At 34.3% G+C, this 17,877-nt stretch overlaps 1 protein-coding gene and 1 pseudogene across 1 annotated transcript; one reads left to right on the forward strand and one right to left on the reverse strand.

Moving 5' to 3' along the window:
- Window positions 1–1,733: 1,733 nt before the first annotated feature.
- Window positions 1,734–4,013, reverse strand: LOC116019686 (replication factor A protein 1-like). Its single transcript, XM_031259976.1, has 11 exons — window positions 3,864–4,013; window positions 3,686–3,752; window positions 3,306–3,402; window positions 3,150–3,206; window positions 3,079–3,098; window positions 2,890–2,977; window positions 2,664–2,796; window positions 2,304–2,591; window positions 2,156–2,221; window positions 1,994–2,104; window positions 1,734–1,919 (listed from the first exon to the last, which is right to left on the reverse strand). The coding sequence occupies exons 1-11, from the start codon at window positions 4,011–4,013 to the stop codon at window positions 1,734–1,736; spliced, it is 1,263 nt and encodes a 420-aa protein (XP_031115836.1).
- A 6,656-nt stretch (window positions 4,014–10,669) lies between these two features.
- On the forward strand, window positions 10,670–17,701 carry LOC116019688 (annotated as a pseudogene).
- The last annotated feature ends 176 nt before the right edge of the window (window positions 17,702–17,877 follow it).

Genomic DNA, 17,877 nt, shown 5'->3' on the forward strand with positions numbered 1-17,877 from the left:
TGTAATGAGAAATTGTTAAACGGGTTTTGGCTTGATGTATTGGTCCATAAACTTGAAATAGCTACTTTGTTTTTATTACCATTGGCTTCAAATGAACTTTGTTTGAAGTTATGATTAATGATTCTTTTGTGTTTAGTATGTTGATATTGCAGTGACTCTAATATTTGTTGTTAGTTTACAACTCAACTTAATAGGCTGCTTTGGATTTTTTTTTACAATTTTACAGATTCACCTCATGACTCGGTTCAATTTATTGAATGGTGCCCTACTTCATGTCCTCGTACTCTTCTCATTGGTAATTTCCATGGGAGAATAACTTTATGGACTCAACCTTCTCAAGTAATTTAGCATTAATGGACTCAATTCGTTATTTAGATCTTTCTTAAATACCTTCTGTAGTTTGTAGCTGGACAAACTTTCCTTTTTGCTAGCAATTTACAGCACTGTACTGGACAAACTTTCCTTTTTGCTAGCAATTTACAGCACTGTACATGGTTTGGTTGTTTATTTTTTAGTTCTGTTAAACACTGTACATGGTTTGGTTGTTTATTTTTTAGTTCTGTTAAAGTGCTGAGTTTTTTCTCCCTTGTTTTTTTTAGTTCTGTTAAAGTGCTGAGTTTTTTCTCCCTTGTTGGTTTTAGTTCTGTTAAAGTGCTGAGTTTTTTCTCCCTTGTTGGTCAGTATGAAAATTGATGGAATTAATTATATCTCACATGAATGAATTGTCCTGTTGATTTTTTATTTACTACTTTATGGACAATTTTTTTGGCCCCTTCCATTTCTAGTAGACTTGGCTGGACTTGAATAAGCTGATCTTTTCCATATTTTATTGGAAAATGACAGGATGATGACAATGGACTCTGGACCTCTGGACTTTGTCTCTGTCGAAATTGTGTGCATATTTTCTTATGGGATATGACTTCAAAGGTTAGTTTTATTACTGTTGAATTAGCTTTCATCTAAAAGTTAATTGCAGCATATGTTGATTTGTTCCTTAACTGACATAGCAGTTTTCCTTTAGGATAAAAGGCTTTTTTTTTTGCAAGTTAGATACATGATAGTGTATCTTTGAGCTTTTATTATATGATACTGTTTTTACATGTTATTTGAGTAACTTGGTAGAATTTTTTGGGTCATATTGTATGTGATATCTCAGTGAATTTGGCATACATTTATTGCATGTGTACTTATTTCTGTAGTGCTTAAAGAACTCAAACATTCATTAATATTGTCAACTTGGGTAAATTACATTGTATTGTTAAAGTAAAATTGAAATACAATTGTAATATGCTACACAGTTTCGACTGCCTTCATAGTTTATGATCTACGTGGTCATGCTTTGTTTCTTTATACCTTGTTGACCTGCAAAATAAATGTTTGAAAAGGATTAGTGCATAAGTAACCTATAGTAAGTGTAAATTGAAAAGAAATTATACCATGTAATATAACACATTATGCAGTCATGTAGCTTATAATGCCACCTTTTTAACTCCTTCATCTTGACCTGTATTTAATGGTAGGCAAAACTCTAGTTGAAATTGAGATATGAACAATCAAGTTGAAATTTTAGGATTTCAGGGAACACAAAACAGATCATTAAAAAGTCCTTAGATAAGTTTCTTGCCCCAAAAAAGCCAAACACATGACAAAAAAGTCCTTTAAAAGTAGCAGTCCCAAATGACCAAAACAATGTCTACAAAATATCTTTAAAACATGCAATATAGTTTTAAGTCTTAAGCTGCATCATCAGTTGTCTTCTCCAACTTGACTTCCAAGAGAAGTTTCTTTGAAGAGGTCTTTGTTGAGGAAAACTGATCCAGAAGACATCGCTTAACAGCACCGGAGTCTAAAACCTCTAGATCCTTTGCATTTCCAGTTATGGCTAGAGGACTTTCAGCCTCACCTTCAAAAAGAAACTCCTAAAAAACAACAGACATCATTAGTTTTAATACAACATAGACATCACCACTTTTAAACAGTATATAAATTTTACCTCATCTGATTCAAAACAGTCATTGGACTGAAGCTTAGAAGTAGGATCATTATCAAAGCTTTCCAATAATTCAGGACAGTAGGAATCAACCAATTTAGGATCGTTAATAACCTTCATAACAGCGAATGCATTATGAAGGTTATCAAACTATTCTTTCCTCACAGCAATCTTCCATATTAGTGCCATAGAACACAAGGATAAAATCTCATTGGGTAGAAGTTGGTTATCCTATAAATTAGAGATTAGATATATTAGAAATTAAAGTTTATACTTGTTAAGCAAAGTCATTTTCAGAGTAATTGTGCATTACCTGTGGATATTTGTCTCTCAGTTCCACAGCAGACATGCCAATCAACTCTTTGCATTCCCGGTCCCATAAAAGGAATGGTGCATTACCATTCCTATCAACAACTCTCACCTTAATCCTATATCTCAAAATTCCTTCTGCCCATGTCTTATTACACTTGTAACAGTCATAGAGGCCCTTGGTATTTAGGGTTAGTTTTTTGCTACAACCTTGTGTTTTACATGAGTTATAACACCAGTCCAAAGCACCTTCTATACCAACGATCTTAGCCACCACCCAATAATCGCTGTACTGGACAAAACTTAACATATATTAAAAACAATTTAGACATAACACTTTATCAAATTATTTTAAGAAAACTACTTGTTTCTTCTCATACACCTCACTAATGGTAGTCATAATCATAGAACCAGTGTTGAATGTGTCAAAAGTATTTGCAGCAGACATACTTGAGATAGAACAAATACTACGCATAGGAGTCTTCTCACCACATATTCTATAATAGAGATAAAACAATTTTGGAATTTAAATGAGAGATTAGTAATGTTTATAGGTCTTAATATAAAGTATATGACAGTGTAGTTTTTACCTATCCCTAAACTCGATAATTTCAGGAATGGGTTCATTGATAAATAACTGGGTGGCATCATAGGAGCTTGAAAGCTTAGTTTCCCCAGCTTTTGAAAATAACACAAAGAAAAAAAAAATATTATTGAAGCATGTAGACTGTTTGGTAAAAAAAAAAAAAACTGTACATAGATCTGTTTTGTGTACTTACCATTGTAACCACTTTTGACCCTACAGAATTGCATCAAAATAATGACATTAACATCGGTACTTTTTTTGTACCAAGAGTCGACCTTATCGACATGATCGTCCCATACTGTGCATTTCATTTCATCACCACTGCAGTTATAAAAATAGATTACACTGTAAAACCCAAAAGACAACCTAGTATTAAAAAAAAAAAAGAAAGAACAATGGAAATAACCCAGCATACTTTACCTTTCATCCTCTATGAGGAAGTCAATTAACCGAGAAGGCCTTCCACCTACAATCTTTTCTATAGGAGAATAAATCTCAACGATCCTTCCAATCACATCTTAAAAAAAATTCAATTAGAGCATATAAACAGTGTACTAAATGAATAGAATAGAATAGAAAATGAGTTTGATAATTTACCAATGAGTTCTTTGTCATCAATCTTCTCAGACTCTTTTAAAGATTTAAAACTTCTCAGACGAAACATGTGCCTATGAAAATTTAAATTCTTGTACTGTTTCACAATCGTAGAGTAATTAAACTTGACCATAAATTTGTTGGGCTCGTCTTATAAGTATAAAAATTAGTGACCACAAGAAAGTTTTATAGACAATAAACTTTGCCTTCAACAAACTGGTTTTGAAATTTAACAACATGCTCGCGTGGGATGTGAGCATGTAAAACATTACCCTACAATGAAAAATAAACAAAAATTACAGAGCTATCAATTGAATGTGCTGTATATACACTTTTCATATAAAACTTGATATTTATGATGCATTTTTCAGGTCAGAAGATTACCTCGCTATCATGGAAGACACATTCTCGACATTTCACAACTTCAGTGGACCTACGTTCCTTCACTTCATACGTTCGAATGCATCTTACCTTCAATGCACAGGTTGTTCTCATTGGTGATATATCAGTGGCCAAGACGTACATCGGCGGCATTTTGTATCCTACAATCTCTAGTGAATGTGTTTGTATGTATGTAAAATTCCAATGGCATACATGAACTGAACTTTCTCTCCTTTTATAGGCCATCATTTAGAGTCCTATTAATGTAACTTAATAATGAATTAAAAGCATTAAGGCCGACGTTTAGATATCTAAGAAATTTTACGGCTGCCGATTGAATTAGGTTCATTAATGCTAAGGTTTTGATAAGTAATGGACACAACCTTTTATTTATTTAAACTAAACATTTATCCAAACGAAGAGTCCCAGCATACTAAAATTCAATAGCATTAAACACTGCGTAAAACTGATCATGCTATCACTAAAACGACGTAGCATCTTTTGAGCGGGAATTGGAGCCAAAAATTTTGGCCAAAAACATCTAGCTTTTTTATATATAGGATGTTGGATTTTTGTATTATGAACTTTTGGTTTTGTAATATGTTGTAAACTTGTGTTGAATTTTTATATAATTGTATTATGGACCTGTGATTTTGTGGTTATTAAACTTGTGTTAGTCGATTTTGTCTTATGAACTTGGTTATGTAGTTATTGATTGATTGGCATGTGATTAATAATAATATATTTTTAGTGATATACTTAGGTATTAGCTTTGTATAACTGTATATTTGTATTAGTGTATATTTGTGTTAGGTACTTGGGTGTATTTTTAATTTTTTTTTTAAAACTTAGGCCTTAAATAGGCTCAATGACCTATTTGTATTAGTGTATATTTGTGTTAGGTACTTTGGATATTTGTAATTTTTTTTTAAAATGTAGGCCTTAAATTAGCTCAATCACACCTATTTGTATTAGTGTATATTTGTGTTAGGTACTTAGGATATTTTTAGTTTTCTTTTTTTAAATGTAGGCCTTCAATCACACCTATGACACAACCACCAGAACACACTATAAGTATATTTGGGCAAAATGACATTGGTTTTGTCAATAGAGAGCATTGATCATAGCAATTTGTTCTTCAACTACACGAAACAATATATAGTATACAATGTGTTTGGAAGAGCATTCTGTGTGTGGTACAGTTCTTTTATATCTTCTCCTGTGACTACAAATCTAATTGAGTGTGGTAGTATTGCTTTAAGCTTTGGTTGTGTTGTAGTCTAATCTTTGGAATGATTTTAAATCCATCCAAAATGCTTTAACTTGTAATTATCTACTAGACTCTAATAGCTGTGCTTTCTTGTGTCTAGTTATGTTATGCTTGAACTTCCTTACAACAAAATAAATCTTTTATACATTTTTAAAATGGTAAACAGCACAACATATTTACACAAATAAAAATGAAAAGCGCCACACATTTAAGAAAATCACGCCCTTAGTTTCGCTCGCCATTCCGCCCCTGGTCAAATACCACTGTTGTCTGCCTTCGTCACACAAAGTTTGTTGGTCATAGTATACACTTATTAACTTTTTTTATATATTAATTTTAAATTAAAAATTTGATGGCCCCGTCAAGGCTTGCGAGCCTAAGGTTGAACAGTGCGAATTGACCTCCCTTAGGCTCGTATTATTGGCGGGCTTTATAGCCCGTCTGTCATTTGGCGGGCTTGTCCCGTTGACTTGTTTCGACAACTCTAATTAGCGTTAATTATATTACTATTTAATTATTGAAGATAACAACTTGTATCTTATTTGTATAGTGAATCTAAGTGATCCTCATGGTGATGGGTTGATGCACAAGGCCCAATCGGCTAGAAACATTGCCATGGCAAGTGAGCGTGTTGGGAGGCAAATTATGCTATGGACCTGGGTCCGCCTTGCAAGGTGGATCTGAGTCTATATTTATAATGTTTGAACTCTATGTTTACACTTTTAAATCTCAATATACGAAATTGCATTATTCAATATTCACAAATTTTTAACTCTATATTCACAATTTTGTTATATAAATTCAAAAATTGTGTTATACGATGGAACATAAAATTTTGATACTGTTGAATATATAGAGTTATGAAATTATGAACATAGAGATATAAAATTATGAACATAGAGTTATGAAATTGTGAACATTGAATTATGAAATTGTGAACAACATGGAGTTATGAAAATGTGAATATGAAGTTATGAAATTATGAATATGCAGTTATGAAATTGTGAACATGGGCCCGGGTCCACCTTGCAATGTGGACCCGGGTCCATGACATAACAACTGGTGTTGGGAGGGGGCAAATTATGCTATAGACCCAGGTCCACTTTGCAAGGTGGACCAAGATTCATGCTCACAATTTAAAAACTCTATGTTTACAATTTTAGAATTCTATGTTCACAAATTTAAAACTTTATGTTCACAATTTTAGAACTTTATATTCACAATTTTAAATCTCAATATATATACAAAATTACATTACTCAATATTCACAATTTTTGAACTCTATATTTACAATTTTTTTAACAATTTTTTTTATATAGATTCAAAAATTGTGTTATATTATTAAATATAGAGTTATGAAATTGTGAATATAGTGTTATGAAATTGTGAAGATAGAGTTTTGAAATTGTGAATATAGAATTCTGTAATTATGAATTTAGAGTTCAAAAATTGTGAAAATGGAGTTCTAAAAATGTGAACATGGACCTAGGTCCACCTCGTGGGAGGGAAGCTATTCGAGTCCATTATTGCTAGGGAGAGTCTTGAATAGAATTATAAATTTGATTAATTGCATTATATGGTCGAGTTATTGTTCAATTGTTATATAACTCAAATTTTGCAGTGGAATAGAGTCTTAGATTGAGTGTCGTATTATTTAAATTGGTACTTTCGTTGAGAGGTCGGAGCGTGGTGGGAAAAAGTTATTTGATGCTTGATAAGGTTCAGAGAAAACCAAGAAGAGTTCAAAGTGAAAGCTATCTAAAGTGAAGTCATCCACTTATGACTCAGCCAATGACAGCTTGGCGGAGGGGACAACCTAGAAAAGTGGTGATGCGATCCCAAGTCGCCCATAAGAGATTGTTGAATGATACTTAAGTTTAGTCCCAACTTCTACTCATGAGCTATGTTTTATGGTGGAGTTTGTCTTGATTTGTGTGTCAAATACTCAAATCATGTAAGTAGTTATTCTAGAAAATAAAAAATATTTAATCAAGCAATTAAGAAATTATTCAAAAAGCTCTACCAAACTTATTTATCCAACGCGTGGTCGTATTTGGCGGAGATTTACAATGTTATATCCAACGCGTGGTTGTAAACTTGTAATAATAATAATGTTATATTGTGTACCATATATGCAAAAAATAATGTACAATTGTTAGCAAGAATCTGACAACTTTGACCAAACTTGTTGTTGTGACTTTTTTAGAAATTAGTTTCTTTTTCGTAACTAAAATTAGATTATCTATAATTTACTGACTCAAACCACAAAAATTAAAGTTGAGAAATTAATTTTTTTATTTATTTTGAATGATTAGTGAAACTCGCAGTCATACCGGGACAAATCTTATGATCTTAATTAGCAAAAGACCAGAATGAAATAAACTCACCTAGATTGTCCATAACTAACTGTCAGTCGGTCATAAATCAATAAAGTCAGACTTGTAACCTTATGAGTACATAATCAATAACATGACTAATTTATGTAGATTGCCAGCTAATTTTGTTATTTGGTAACGTTTGAAATGCTCCAAATGTTAAAACTTAATTATTTGAAAGTCAATTAACTTTGTCAAAATTTTTTTTATCACATATTAAAAATTTATTTAATTGTCCATTTACTAAGGCTGTAATAAATATATAACATGGGGATAACCCAAATTAAGTTGGCCAGGCAGTTGGCTCGGCCTTTTGTCTTTTATTGGTTAGTGTTACAAGGTGAAATTTACTCAATACAGGTCACAAAGTGAAGTTTACTCAATGGGAGGCATACTAGTTTTATGGCCATGACTTAAGAACATCTTGGGCCACTAGTCTTCTTAAATTGATATCCTATCTAAAGAGTTGGTCTTTAGTGGTGTTTTGTTTTACTAACTTTCCTATCATGATTTGATATAATTTGTCAAAATTTTAAGTATTCCTTGCAATGTGATTTGATTTCGGTTCAGTAAAGAATAGCCATAGCATCTTTAAATTACTGAAGTCTCTTAAGGTTTCAATCTTGGTTAATTAAGGAATAGCCTCGGCATATTCAACTACCTAAGATTATTAAGTTATGATATTATAATTTTAATTTGGTTGGGGAGTAGCCACATCATCCTTAATCAGATTAAATTATATATATATCTTTATCTTAATCACATAAAGATTACGCAAGGATTTGATAATTGTCTAGTGATCTTATAATTTTAATTTGGTTGAGGAGTAGTCACAACATCCTTTAATCAGTTAAAGTTATATATTAAGCGGTTTATTTTGATCACATAAAGTATTTTGGACATATAGTTTGTAATTAATTGTATATAATATGATGAAATTTAGCCCACAGACAATTTTATTATATTTGTATAATTAATTAGGATGAAATACTGGACTACGATCATAATTTAGCCCACATGCAATTATGTATCGGAATGTAGTTTAGTAGTTTTATCAGTGATGATAGAAAAAAAATTATTTACTCTATAGTTATTAGTAAATAATTTTCAATTCTATCATGAAGATTAATTTTATGATGTAAAGTTGTAAACATTGGATCATATTTCTTGAATTGTCTACGGGGTGGTGTTAAGGAAAATGAACTTGGATTTCTTTAAGTTTTTTTTTTTTTTTATTTATCATAAAGGTTGTAATGAATCTTATTGAATTAAAACTTTAGCCCACAGGCAAGTTTTATGTCACTTGATTCTTCAACTCATTTGATAATTGTTTCATCATAAATAAAAATTTTTAGTTGGATATATATATATATATATATTGGTGGGAATTTTCAGTTGGATCTAATTGAGTAAAACTTTAGCCCACATGCACGTTTTATGTCTCTTTGGACTAACTATAGTAAATTACGTGATATGATATACTTATTTTGGATTCCAAGAATAAAATGTATCTTTTGAGCCAAATTCTAACTTGGTTTTGGAAGATGTATTTTGTTTTTTTAGTATGTCCGACTATGGTGGGGAATTATATCTTCATTATTTATTTGGACTTTTATTGGAACCAAATATTGATTATTTAGTATGCCTAACTAATGGTGGGGAATTGTATCTTCATTTATTAGTTGGTCAAATCAATTATGAATGTGTATATCATTAATTTTGCTAAAGAACAGTGGGAGTGATCATTTAGAAAAAGATCATTAAGGTGTTCCACTAAAAATTATGGATTTAATTATTGTTTTCATGCACCCCAGTGCAAATTAGATTGTATGTCAAACAATAAGTCCAAAAGATTTCACAAGTATTAATCTTGAATTTGTTCATATAAATTCATAAGTTCAAATTATTGGACATTTGGTTGTGCAACATATTTATGAAAATGTTGTAACAATATTAATGAATTTATTAGAACAAAAATCATCTAACTTGTGGTGTACTGTTATTTAATAAATTCTTTAGCAATTTAATAGAGTCTTTAGTTTCTTCAAAATTGATCCTAGGCCATTTTGGTATGTAAGGCTCAAGACAATTTTGCGAGACATAAAGGTAAGACTCATAATGTTCAGTTCATTTAAAGTGGACACTAAGATTATTCGAGAAGTTATGGTGTATGTTAAGATTCCAAATTTATGGACTCAGAGGGTTTTTTGTTTGTTCTCTAAGTTATTGGTGATTGCTTCTGACTTAACTATCTTTTGGCTATCTTGATGAGTGGGAGCGACAGACGTGTCAACTCCGAGCTCTTAGTTGTTAGAGGTAGTGTTTAAGTTCAGTTATAAAGAAGTCATGGAATACAGTTAGCATTATGCTAACATTAAGAGATCTCTACTTAAGGCATGCTTTTACGGATTTTAGAGATCATACGGTGTACTCTTTTGTACAAATATTTTGGATGGTTTCTTCCCTTCAGTTGTGCACATAACATATTTTGAGAAACATCCCTTAAGTTACCAAGAATAAACATTGGGTTTGTTCATGAGGGGCCTAAGTTGGAGGATTAAAATGCATGTGACCATTATGGATACTACTCTGCAAAATAGAGGACATATTGCTATGAGTCGTGTGTTTTGTTCTTTAATGAGGGTTGTGCTAGTACTTGCACCAAGTGGGAGAATGTAAGATTTTCCCTAATAATATATATTATATATTATATATTATATATTAGGGCCTTAATTAAGTTGTGCAAATTGACTAGGCTTATTAAGTGGTTTGGTTGGACTGAATAACTAGTAGTTGTTATTCAACCAAACTCTGTGCCTATCTAAACCTGAATTGATAGGATACAAAATATGCATTGTATAGCACATACAGTTCTTGGTACTCATACTGCTCAGTAGACACCAATACACTATCTGTGGTTCTGAGTCAAGTATGAGACAAATATGGTTGACGGTCTACCGTCCAAGAGGCATCACACATCAACTGTGGCTGGAGATCAACACGCATCAACTGTGGCTGGAGATCAACACACTTCCGCTTCCGCTACTACGAGGTCAGGTATCTCGTAGACTACTCTGTATGGTTAGATTATTAATGTCTAACATTGAAGAGCAGTTGATGATCATGAAACACATATCTCAAAGGTGTTATCAAAAGGGCAGTTGATGGCCAGGAATGTGTACTATTCAGTGGATAGTTTGAATTACTATGGCAACACAACCAGTGATGTTTATAACTGTAGCTACGCATTCGTGGTGAAGAAAGAGGAGTTCAGGTTTTCATCCACTATGCTTACCAGAACTTGGGATGTCAAGACAGTGCCCATGGTTCTTGACTGGACCATGTCGAACCAGACGTGCCTTACAGCGTGCCAAGGTAATACCACATGTGTTGCCGTCAATGGTGAGGGGTATCGTTGCGGTTGTAAGGAGGGTTATCAAGGCAATCCTTATCTCTCTCCAGGTTGCCAAGGTACGTATGTTATATCATTGATTCATGTATTTATGGTGTCTGCACTTTTTATCTCTCTCCAGGTTGTCAGGTAGTGGTTGGTAAGGTATAAATATTTGTGGGTTCACTCCTGATTTGAGTCAAGTCAGATCAAAATTGATTTGGGTTCTTCTAATTAAGACGATGGATCAATATATAATACCGAGATAATTAGTGAATGAGAAATTGTTTGTGTACACATTTGAGTTGGAAAGACTTGAAAGAAATCTCTGTCCTGGAAAAGGAGCTGCAAATCAAATCTTTTGAAAAGAGCATAAATTTACTTGATTTTTCTACTAACTTGTTCGTAAAAATTCAATTGTTCCACGTTGTTCTTCTTTGCTGGTAATATTATAGTTTGATTATGACACTATGAATCAATGTCATTTTGGGTTGTCCACAAATCAGTGAATACGTTGGCTCATACTTTAGCAAGAGCTATGAGTTCTCATCCTAGTCCCATCTATTAGTTTTCTACTATTCCTCCTTGTATTGATTATATGATTTCTTTAAGTTTTACTCCATAATAAATTTCATTTTTTTAACGAAAAAAACATTATACTTTGATTGTTCAACTATTTTGTTGTAAATTTCTGTATCCTGAAAACTTAGATTACAATACTCCTAGCACTTAGAATATAAAGAATGAGATTATGAACAGATACTACATTGTAACAGAGTCAGTAGTACTAAAAAAAAAGAATATAAAGAATAAGATTTTAAGATAGTGTAGACTACACACGACTTGAATTTATATTGGCCTTGTTTGGTAAATGGCTGTTAGCTGATGCTGTTGTTAGCTAATTGGGTTAGAAGGTATAATTAATTGATAATATTAGCTGACTGTAAAAAAGTGTTTGGTAAATTAGGTGTTAGCTGATTAGCTGTTTGGTATAATTTCTTTTCTCTAAAGCCTAATTGAAAAAGTTGCGTTGGGTAGCATTTTGAAATTTAGTATTTTGGAGTTACAAAAAGCTTATTAACCAAACACTTATATTACTTTTTTAACCAAGTCAAACAACTAATAATGGTCAAATAGGTCAAAATTGGTAGGCTAATTATTTACCAAACAGGGCCATTACCTTAACCGTTCATTGATTTTGCGTGTATTTCAAAAAATTATCCTATAGTTAATTGGATCTGCAGATATTGATGAATGTGCAAATGGACATCACAACTGCTCCCAACACACTATTTGCTAAAATACCAAAGGTGACTATGAGTGTTCTTGCAAGAAAGGCTACCATGGCGATAGGAAGGGTTCTCTAGGGTGCACTTCTAATCATCGACTCATTATGCTCATTTTGGGTAAACCAATTTCTTCCATTTTTTGTAGTACTATACTATGCAGAGTTGGGAGTTTATTACCGATTTGGTCCCTCGAGTATTGCGAAATTACCAATTTAGTCCTGGACTATATTTCTTACACAATTAAGTCCTCCAACTATGAAAACGTTAACCACTTTAGCCCTCTCCGTCTATCAACTGTTTTATGTGAGGGTATTTCAGAAATTCAATCACTCCACGGGCTGCCTAGTCTACCCCACCACCGACGATTGAAATTCATCCTCTTCCTCGGCATCGAGCTCATGACCAATAGATAGATGGACAACGGCGACGGAGACAAATGGTCTTCATCCTCCATTCGACAACCTCTCACTTCTGGCGGCGACTCACCTTGATCCCCATTTTACGATTTCAATTCCAAGAATGTATGCGCCGCTAAAACATCAGATCGGCAAATTATATCTTCTACTTGCACTCATTCCGTCCTCATACTTTCGCCACCCTACTTTTGCTACTACAATTAATTTCTCTCCCATCATTTCTTAATAACTTTACTGCAAAAACCCAAAATGGGTTTGCAGGTTCTAACCAAATATGCAGGTTACAAGAAAATGAAGAAATGGAGAGCTCGGATGTGCAACTGGTTCATTTTCGGCCGTAACGCGATAGTTTTTTTTCCGACGAAACTTGTTGATAATGGCGAAAATGAGATGCAGAAGATAGTGAGCTGACCTATGAATTTCAACCCATTTGAACAGTACTACTTTCATTTATTCGAAAAAAATAGAGAGAGAGCCGACAGTACAGTGTTCCCTTTTTCTTCCCCTTCCCCCTTTTTTTTTTTTTTTTTTTTTTTTACTTTAATCACCCCATGTTTGGATGTGAGAATGGAGTTTAAATGGCTCATCTAGGGTTCTTGGGTTAATATCAACGTATAAATGGCGCAAAGCTAATGGAAATTTCGAAATTACCCTCACAGTTAACTGGCTGCCCGAACAAAGGACCAAAATGGTTAACGTTTTCATTGTTGGAGTACTTAATTGTGTAAGAAATATAGATCAGGACTAAATTGATAATTTTGCAATAGTCAAGGGACCAAATTGGTAATAAACTCCAGAGTTGGTTTTGAAGGTAGTATTTTGCGGTGAGTGAATGTATGTGAAGGTGTGGAAATGATAAAACGAAGAGTCAAGACTCCCCGAGTGTCGTGTCTCTCAAGGATGGCGAATGGGAACCGAATTAGTGTGTTGGCATATAAGAAGTTGAAAGGGAAGAGTTACGGGAATGGCTAAGGGTAGGATTCATTTGTAAGAAGGTAGAAAGGTTGATAGGGGTTGTGTAAGATAAATGGAAAGGCGGAGATTGGGGCTTTAGGCTTCTCTATGTGGTCTATCTTTGTATGGACTCGCAAGCAAAGATGTGGAATAGACTAGGGAGTTCGTGGCACTTTACCAAGTTGCGTCACACTTTGGACTCCCACATCCTCATTCGGTTGGGGCATTTCATCGAACACATTGTCTACCACTCCTCTCAGGCCTCGTCCTTTCGAACTAAGGGCGGAGATGTGGGTGAGTTAGACTCGTGAGTGGGCGCTATCGCGCACACACTCACTTTCTTTGGGTTTGCTACCTAATGTGGCCACACTAGGCACAAAGCTTGAAGAACATCATCTACACAAGTTCATCATCCAACAATCAAGAAACTCACAATTCAACTAGCAATTATATCAAACATCCACATAGATTAACCTTGGGGCCACCAATACCCTATCTAATCTACTCTAACATGCTAAAGAAACAAGAAAAAGAAAGGAAATCTCAAAGAAACAAATATTAGATTAAGAATTGGAGAGAATAGTTACCACCCTCAAGGAGGGGTTTTTTTACACTTTGTTCTTGAATTTCCAATCTTCTTCCTTGCCCTTGGATCTAATCTAATCCTAGAAGAAAAGGAATTTTCCCCCAAGAGGGGAGAAAACCCTCTACAAATTTCAGATCTACCCTATTCTAAAAAATAATGCTCTCCTTAGGTTTAGGGCAAAAGGAATTTATATAGGTGACAAAAGGAAGACAAAATTCCTAAATGGCCCTTTGGCCCGACCACGCACGCTACCACGCGTGGTGGTGGGCGTGGATGGTTACTGGAAAGATTCCACGCCCATCCACACGCGTGTGAGGCTGCGTGGGAGGATACTGCTTTGCGGCTTTGTTTGTCTTTTGCTTTGTTTAGCCTCAAATCCCTTTGCTATCTGCAAAATACTTCAAAACTTTTTCTAAAATTGATGTTAGAAGATTTTAGTCACATCTGAGCTAAAATGCATGCAATTGTTATGATCGGATGGCAAAACGTTACACTTCTAATCCATTTTAGACCCTTTTTAAGTACCATTCTTGGTGCTTATCAGGTTTCCATTTTAAGAAAGAATTAATGTTGATTACACATATGCAGGTATTGCTTTAGGCACAATAACACTGTTGATTAGTTGTTTTTGTCTGTACTTTGTATATCGATAGAGGAAATCAGTACAAAAGAAAGAGAATTTTTTAAGGAAACTGGAGGATTGATTCTACAACAAAGGATTTCCCAAGGTACTACATCTTCTGGGACAACAAGAATTTTTATGGCAGAGGAGCTTAGAAAAGCAACCAACAACTATGACCAAACCAGAATCATTGGTCAAGGAGGTTTTGGCATTGTCTACAAAGTTAATCTTTTTGATGGTCGAACAATAGCTGTTAAAAATCTAGAGTGATGGACCAAACCCAGGTTGAGCAATTAATCAATGAGGTAATTGTGCTCTCCCATATCAATCATAGAAACATAGTCAAACTCTTTGGTTGTTGTTTAGAGACAAAAACTCCATTGTTGGTTTATGAGTTCATAAGCAATGGAACATTGTCTGAACATCTATACAGCAAAGACAAGGCATCCACAATACCATGGCCAATCCGTTTAAGAATTGCTACTGAAACAGCTGAGGTCCTCTCTTATTTGCACTCTACAGCTTCTCCTCCCATCATTCACAGAGATGTCAAACCCACAAATATTGTCCTGGATAATGACTACACTACCAAGGTATCCAATTTTGGTGCTTCAAGATTAGTCCTACATGATGAGACTGAATTGATGACTATGGTGCAAGGAACATTCAGTTTTCTCGATCTAGAATACATGCAAACTCACCAGTTAACAGAAAAGAGTGATGTTTATAGCTTTGGGGTTGTCATATTGGAGTTGTTAACCGGTAGAAGGGCAATATTTTACAATGGCCCAGTGGAAGAGAGGGGTCTATCTGAGCATTTTCTTTCATCATTTAAAACAAATCAATTGTTTAAGATTCTTGATGTCAACATTGTATGCTAGGGAAACACTGATGAGTTACAATGCAAGAGATTGCCTTGCTTGCGAAAAGGTGTTTAAATGTGAAGGGGGAAGATAGACCAACAATGAAGGAAGTTGCAATGGAACTAGGTGGATTTAGGAGAGCAAAAAAACATCCTTGGACTAATAATTCACAGACTTCAATAGAATCACAGTCTTTACTTACTGACCCAGGCCACAAATCCCCTTTGGATATGATGCGAGTTTTAGTATAACAACAATGGAGTATGATAGCTTAAAATATCATATGGAGTTATCAGTAACTGCCGGAAGATAATTGCAACCACTTTACAAATGATATAAATAATGTTTTGTTTCTATTTTTCCATGCTATATAATTGAAATAGTTATTGTATTTCAAATAAAATATTATGGTTATTTGAACTTTATATTCTAACTAGTTTTTCACGCGCGGTGCGCGATTGGGATAATGCCCAATATTTATTTTTAAATAAATACTTTAAACTATATTAATGCAAGATTATATTGGATTTGTTCATGCATAGAAAATTAAATATTGAATTTGTTTATTTAAATATGTAATTCTATGTTTACGAATGCAAAATAATATAGTCAAGATTGAATGTAATTGTCACTAATATAATTGTTTGTAACTTTGTAAAAATGCTAGTCTAAATATTTAGTCTAATCTAACAATAATAGTCTGATAAGCAAAAAAAAAAAAAACACGAACAGTGCGATATGCAACTGACTGACTAATTGTTACCCTTGTATTTTAGGTTTGTTTGTTCCATCTACTGCGTTTTGGTTCTACTTATTGTCCTTTATGCTTTCTATTATAACTCTCACTTCCCGGGGTCTTTGTTTATGCTTTTGATTCAACATTTATGTTTTTACTCCCACTCTTGACTGCTTAATGTTCTTGCTTTCATCGGTGCGAAATTTCCAATTGCATTGGCTATGTTTGGGATTGTTTGATTCAAGCCCATTATTGCTCAGTTGATGGACAAATTTTTGTTTATTTCCACATTGTAGTCGTTCGACACTTAATTGCTACTTGTCATTGTGCATTTCTTAGAATTGAGAATAATCTCTAGACTTTGGGGAAATTAGGTTGTTTTGTATATATTGCACTTTACTTTTCCTATCTTTTGTTTATTGCAATTGCCTTCTTAGTTGTTCTTGTTCATTTGATCTTTAGCCTTTCATTCTTGTTCTAATTTTCAATACTTCTTGTCCTTCCAATTCTATGTTTATTCTATTTTATTTCTTCTCTTCTTCGTTTTCAACAACCACATAAAAAAAACAGAAAAATAAAGTGGAATTCGATGCAATTTGAGACACGAACTGCACAGCAGTGAGATGCTATATAGAATACACAACAAACAGAGCATATACACCGTTGTACTTTCTACTCACCCTTGTTTTTCTATGGCCTTTTTGCTTTGTTTGGGTGCAGGAAGAACTCTCGCAAGAAAGCCCCGGCCGACGACACGCAAAAGGCCACTCAAAAATGTAAATCTCGGCCAACTGGTGAGGGTTCCAGTTCCTGGCATCCGGTGGTGTTGGACTGCCAGGTTGAGTTGCCTCCTGGCTGCATGGAGAAATTTACGTTCTATCAAAATAAGTTGATTGGAACGGTGCTGTACTTTGACTACCCCGTGCTTTCTAAGTACGAGTTGATGTCCCTCCTCGCCCCTCTCATTGGGAGCCCTAATTGGAAGCACTTTTTTAGCATACGGGAGTCCACTTTTACACCCGTGACATTTGAGGTCTTGGCTACGCTGAAGATTGACCACCTCAACAACTGTATTGAAAAAGTCATTCGTTTCTTTGCTTTCGGCGAGGAATATTCCATTTCGGTCAATGACTTGGGGGCCAAAATGAGATTCTACAAATTGAAGGACACTACGACCGATGACTTCAGAGCCCGGGTAGATGATGTTCTTTCCATCTACTGGAAGGCATTTTGGGCTGAGCTCACCCACGGTAGGGAACCTTATGCGGGTAGCAAGTCCAAAGCTACTACCCTGGCCCAACCTAAGTTTAAGGTCATCCATCATATGTTGGCGCGTTAAATTACAGGCCGAATGGGTGCCCCCATTGTGGTCAATCATTTGGACCTTTTGTGTATATATAGCATGGTCCGGGGTGTTAAAATTCACATGGGGATGGTTATGGCTCGCATGCTTCAGGCGCATGACTCTTATAAGACTACGGGTATATTCATTGGGCCGTATCTATCTTACTTGTC

Source organism: Ipomoea triloba, chromosome 5 (assembly GCF_003576645.1).
Source record: "Ipomoea triloba cultivar NCNSP0323 chromosome 5, ASM357664v1".
NCBI classification, from domain to species: domain Eukaryota; kingdom Viridiplantae; phylum Streptophyta; class Magnoliopsida; order Solanales; family Convolvulaceae; genus Ipomoea; species Ipomoea triloba.